Source organism: Miscanthus floridulus, chromosome 14 (assembly GCF_019320115.1).
Source record: "Miscanthus floridulus cultivar M001 chromosome 14, ASM1932011v1, whole genome shotgun sequence".
Classification (NCBI taxonomy): domain Eukaryota; kingdom Viridiplantae; phylum Streptophyta; class Magnoliopsida; order Poales; family Poaceae; genus Miscanthus; species Miscanthus floridulus.
In genome coordinates this window covers 86,539,542-86,545,541 of record NC_089593.1, presented here as the reverse complement: position 1 = coordinate 86,545,541, position 6,000 = coordinate 86,539,542, and the positions used below count along the sequence as shown (strand labels likewise).

At 40.9% G+C, this 6,000-nt stretch overlaps 1 protein-coding gene across 1 annotated transcript; it reads left to right on the top strand.

Moving 5' to 3' along the window:
* Window positions 1-1,286: 1,286 nt before the first annotated feature.
* On the top strand, window positions 1,287-5,256 carry LOC136505820 (uncharacterized). The gene is made up of 5 exons (XM_066500961.1): window positions 1,287-1,457; window positions 1,547-1,648; window positions 1,894-3,582; window positions 3,736-3,969; window positions 4,246-5,256. Exons 1-5 carry the CDS (start codon window positions 1,287-1,289, stop codon window positions 5,254-5,256), a joined length of 3,207 nt encoding a protein of 1,068 aa, XP_066357058.1.
* Window positions 5,257-6,000: the final 744 nt, after the last annotated feature.

Genomic DNA, 6,000 nt, shown 5'->3' with positions numbered 1-6,000 from the left:
TGCTTCTTATAATAACCATATCTCACTTCACAATAGCCTAGTTGATATGTCTTGCTATTTTAAAAGATGTCTCACAAGCAACAAGATTATGTGCTAGGAATAAATAGTATGTAGGACAAACTTCAAAGTTATGTTCACAAGCATTCATGGTCATGGTTTGATAATTCAGGCTTTAATTTGGTCTTTGAATATTTATTAACAACATCACACTACTAGAGAACAGACTTTAGAACGATGTCCCAATTTAGCATTAGCCTCGGCATTTTTTGCCCCCGGGACTAAAGGACCCTTTAGTCCCGGTTGGTAATACCAACCGGGACTAAAGGTCCCTGCCCAACGGTCGTCCGCGGGGCAGGGATCTTTAGTCCCGGCTGGTATTACCAACCGGGACTAAAGGTTTACCTTTAGTCCCGGTTGGTAATACCAGCCGGGACTAAAGCTTTTAGTCCCGGTTTGGGTTATTCCCCGGGAATAAAGATTAATATTTAGTCCCGGTTTGGACCCCTAACCGGGACTAATTATCCCGGCCTATAATTCTGCTCAATTCTTCCTCCTCGAGCCCGAGCCATTCCATTATTCAAACTCACTGCCTCTGTTCTTCAGCTTGCTGTTGTTCTTGCACTCTCCCCCTCCATTGGTGTTGCTCTTCGATTTTGGAGGTAACAAACTTAATCCTCTTATGTTTTATCAGTAGCTTATCTCATTTTGCAATGTAGATGCATGTGTAACTTTATATGTTGGACTTTATTATGATTTTATATGTCATTTTTAGCTCAAAATCACATGATGATTTGCATATATGTTTGGATAAACAAAAGTTAAATTAGTTCATCAAAATCACGCCTCGCTCGTCCTCGCTGGAGCACGCGCCATTCTCGTCCCCGGTGGCTTACGTGATCTTAGAATTAATTTTTCCATGAAATGAAAAACTTAGAAAATTGTTAGAAAATTATAGAAAATCCGTACTAGTTGAACTTGCGGACCGTGTTCATCTCGGCGAGCATGTTCTCTGCCGAGCGGTAACGGACGTCAAGGAGGAGCTTTGATTCTACGAGGGAGAGCGGCAACGGTCGTGGAAGACCGTGTTCCCTTTCTCGTAGAATCGGAGCTCTTCCTTGGCCAAGTACGGTGCCGTCCGGTGGAGAAATGCTCGTCGAGATGATCACATAAGCAAGGTCAACTAGTACGGATGGTTATTTATTGAAACATGTTTTTGAGCTATAATTTGATGGATATTTGAAAATATGAAATTTACACTAGTTTGCAAAAATAAGTATAGAAAGTAGATGACAACTGTTACTGGATCCTCGGCCTCTCGTTCGGTTGCGAAACGACTGAGGCCAGAACTCCCTCTCATTATCTGCGGCAAGTGTAAGCAGAAGATTGTGATGGAGTACCGAGTCAAGAGACAGGGACCCAACAAGGGTCGTGTTTTCTACAAGTGCCCGGATCGCGATGTGAGTTTCTTACGCATTTTATAATTATGGCTAATTGACCTGCTTTTCTTGAATATTTTTGACTAAATATTTTTTGGCTTTAATTTCAGTGGGAGGGCAATGGATGCGATGGTTGGTACTGGGAGGAAGATTATGCTACATACGTGCAGAATTTGGGTGCGCTTGAGGTAGCGGATGCTGCTGATGAGGCAGTGAGCCAGCAGGAGAAGCTTATTGATATTCAACAGAAGAATGATTTGTCTGTTTTAGTTGCGTACGATCACAAAATAATTATGTTACTGAAGTGCATTGTAGTTTTAGTTTGTTTAGTGATAGTTGGGATTGCTTACGTTGTAGCCAGGCTTAGTTAATTAATCAACCGTGTGTGTGTCATTTATGTTGTGTAATAAAATACTTAATTATGTTCAAGGTTTTCATAATTTGTCGTGTAATACAGATTATGTCACGCCATTGGATGTACAATGCCGATCGTCGCTCCCAAGACTTTATAGAGGGCTTGCACTATTTCTTAGGTGTGGCCGAGGCAAATAAGCGGGATGGTTTCATATGCTGTCCATGTGCCCTATGTAAGAATTTAAAGGAATATTCAAGCTCAATGAGTCTTCATTCACATTTGCTTAAGTCAGGTTTCATGTCAAACTATATATGTTGGACTAAGCATGGAGAAAGCGGGGTCATGATGGAAGAAGGTGAAGGAGAAGATTTAGACATTGATGACATTATTGCTCAGTATGGTGCCTTTGATGATACTACAATGGGGGGAGATGAAGAAGAGGTAGTGGTAGAAGATGATCTCGGTGATGCTCTTGGCGATGCCATTCGTGATGCACAACAAGAATGGGAAAGTGAAAAAGAGAAAGTTAAGTTGGAGCGCATGCTTGAGGATCATAGGAAGTTGCTATACCCGATGGCCGAAGAGGGGCAAAAAAAGCTGGGTACAACACTGGAATTGCTACAGTGGAAGGCAAAGAATGGTGTATCCGATAAGGCATTTGGGAATTTATTAAACCTCATAAAGAAGATGCTTCCGAAGCCAAATGAATTGCCCACCACTACGTACGAAGCAAAAAAGGTTGTCTGCCCTTTGGGATTAAAAATCCAGAAGATACATGCATGTCCTAATGACTGTATCCTCTACCATGGCAATGAATACGAGAATTTGGATGAATGCCCGGTATGTAAAGCATCGCGATATAAGATCAGGCGCGATGATCCTGGTGACGTCGAGGGTGAACAACGTCCTAGAAAGAAAATCCCTGCCAAGGTTATGTGGTATGCTCCTATAATACCACGCTTAAAACGTTTGTTCAGAAATAAAGACCACGCAAAGTTGTTGCGGTGGTATAAAGAAGACCGTAAGGTAGACAATATGCTAAGACACCCAGCTGATGGGTCCCAGTGGAGAGCGATAGATAGAGAATTTTCAGAGTTTGCAAATGAGGTTAGAAACTTAAGGTTCGCCTTAAGTACAGATGGTATGAATCCTTTTGGACAGCAGAGCACTAGTCATAGCACTTGGCCAGTTACTCTATGTATCTACAACCTTCCTCCATGGTTATGCATGAAGCGGAAGTTCATTATGATGCCGATCCTCATCCAAGGTCCGAGGCAACCTGGCAACGATATTGATGTATATCTGAAGCCATTAGTTGAAGAACTTCTAGTTTTATGGAACAAACCAGGTGTACGTGTCTGGGATGAGTACAAACAAGAACACTTTGACCTACGAGCAATGTTGTTCGTAACCATCAATGATTGGCCTGCTTTAAGTAATCTTTCAGGTCAGACAAACAAAGGATATAATGCATGCACACATTGTTTTGATGACCTTGACAGTATATATTTGAAAAGATGTCGAAAGGTCGTGTACCTTGGCCATCGTCGATTCCTTCCTTTGAACCACCAAGTAAGAAAGAAAGGGAAGCATTTTAAAGGTAAGCCAGACCACCGGAAGAAGCCTCATAACCGAACCGGGGAAGATGTACTCGCAATGGTCAAGGATGTGAAAGTAGTATTTGGAAAGGGACAAGGCAGTGAATCTGTTCCCAAAGATGCTAATGGACATGCACCCATGTGGAAGAAGAAGTCCATCTTTTGGGAGCTACCCTATTGGCAAGTCCTAGAGGTCCGCAACGCAATCGACGTGATGCACCTGACAAAGAATCTTTGTGTGAACCTGTTAGGATTCATGGGTGTGTACGGGAAGCCAAAGGATTCACTTGAAGCACGCCAGGACTTGCAGTGCATGAAAGAACGAGACAACCTTCATCCAGAGAAGACAGGTGATGGACGTCATTACTTAAGTCCTGCTAGCTACACGCTTAGCAAAGAAGAGAGGGACAGCATGTTCGAATGTCTAAGCAGCATCAAGGTCCCATCGGGATTCTCCTCCAATATAAAGGGTATAATAAATGTGCCAGATAAAAAATTCCTAAACTTAAAGTCCCACGACTGCCACGTGCTTATGACGCAATTGCTTCCAGTTGCTTTAAGAGGAATTCTACCTCCACATGTACGTCTAGCCACCGTGAAGCTATGTGCATTTCTCAATGCAATTTCTCAGAAGGCAATCAATCCAGTGGAACTAGCTACTCTACAGAACGATGTGGTTCAATGTCTTGTCAGCTTTGAGTTGGTGTTCCCTCCATCCTTCTTTAATATCATGACACACATCCTAGTTCATTTGGTGAAGGAGATTAGTATTCTTGGACCTGTGTTCTTACATAACATGTTCCCCTTCGAGAGGTTTATGGGAGTCTTGAAGAAATATGTGAAAGTCCGTTCTAAGCCTGAAGGAAGCATCGCCCAGGGCTATGGAACAGAGGAGGTCATTGAGTTCTGTGTTGACTTTATTCCTGACATTGCTCCGATTGGCGTTCCCGAATCACGACATGAGGGGAGACTCAGTGGTAAAGGAACTTTAGGGAAGAAAACATATATTGGCATGGAAGACGATTATTTCAATAAAGCACACTACACAGTTCTTCAGAACTCGTCATTGGTGCATCCGTACATCGAGATACATAAGGAGTTCTTACGATCCAAGTTTCCAGGGAAGACTGAAGCTTGGATTAGGCGTCAGCACATGAAAAGTTTCAGTGGTTGGTTGCGAAAAGAATGTCAAGGCGATGACAATATTGATGAGCAACTGTATTTGTTGGCTAGGCAGCCATCGTGGCATATCCTCACGTACCAAGGGTACGAGATAAATGGGAATACATTTTACACAGTTGCCCAAGATAAAAGGAGCACCAATCAAAATAGTGGTGTTCGCATAGATGGCACAGATCCAAATGGGAATATACAAACATATTATGGCCGCATAGAAGAGATATGGGAACTAGACTACGCACCTAATTTTAAAGTCCCTTTGTTCCGGTGCCAATGGGTGAAGCTGACCGGAGGAGGGGTAACAGTCGACAAAGAGTATGGAATGACAACAGTGGACCTCAACAATATTGGATACAAAGAGGAACCATTCGTCCTTGCTGCCGATGTGAGTCAGGTGTTCTATGTGAAAGACATGTCTACAAAATCAAAGAGAGGAAAAAACGAAGACATCAACTCAATGATCAATGAGCCAAAGCGCCACATAATTCTTTCTGGGAAAATAAATATAGTAGGAATTGAAGACAAGTCAGACATGTCAGAAGATTACGAAAGAAATGTCCGAATTCCACCCTTCATAGTGAAGAAAGATCCAAGCATCATGTTAAATGATGAAGACACTCCATGGTTACGACAAGATCATAACCAAGGGTCATACGTCAAGAAGAAATTCACTGTTGTGCCCGCATGATACAACGATGCATGTTTAATATATTATGTTTTAGAGACGGATATTATGTAATATGTTTTCGGAACCCTAGATTGTCTAAAATTGAAAAGTTTTGAATACCAAGTTTGTTCATATCATCAATATCTACAATCCTTATATAGACCATTTTTTCATTTGAGAAAGCTTGAACAAAATGTAGTTCAATTTTCACAAGTGTGTGACATAGTTTTAGAAAGTCTATAAGAGATAAGGAAAATTGTGACTAGTGTTTGATAAAAATTTCTCAAATGGGAAAATGATCTATGTAACAATTGTAGATCTTGCTGAGATGATCAAACTTGGTATTCAGAGTTTTTTCATCTGAGGTCATTTAGTGTCTCATTTGAGCAAGTTTGACCAAGTCAAATTTGGTCAAATGAAAAAACAACACTTTGACCCTAGTATTATGGACTCTAAATGACTTCGAATTGAAAAGTTTTGAATACCAAGTTTGTTAAACTCAAAAAGATCTACAATTGTTGTTTTGGTCAACTTTCCATTTGAGAAAGTTTGGACGGTTCAAATTTATGATTTTTAAATTTCGACGCCTACAAACTAGTTTTCGGAACCCTAGATTGTCTAAAATTGAAAAGTTTTGAATACCAAGTTTGTTCATATCATCAATATCTACAATCCTTATATAGACCATTTTTTCATTTGAGAAAGCTTGAACAAAATGTAGTTCAATTTTCACAAGTGTGTGACATAGTTTTAGAAAGTCTATAA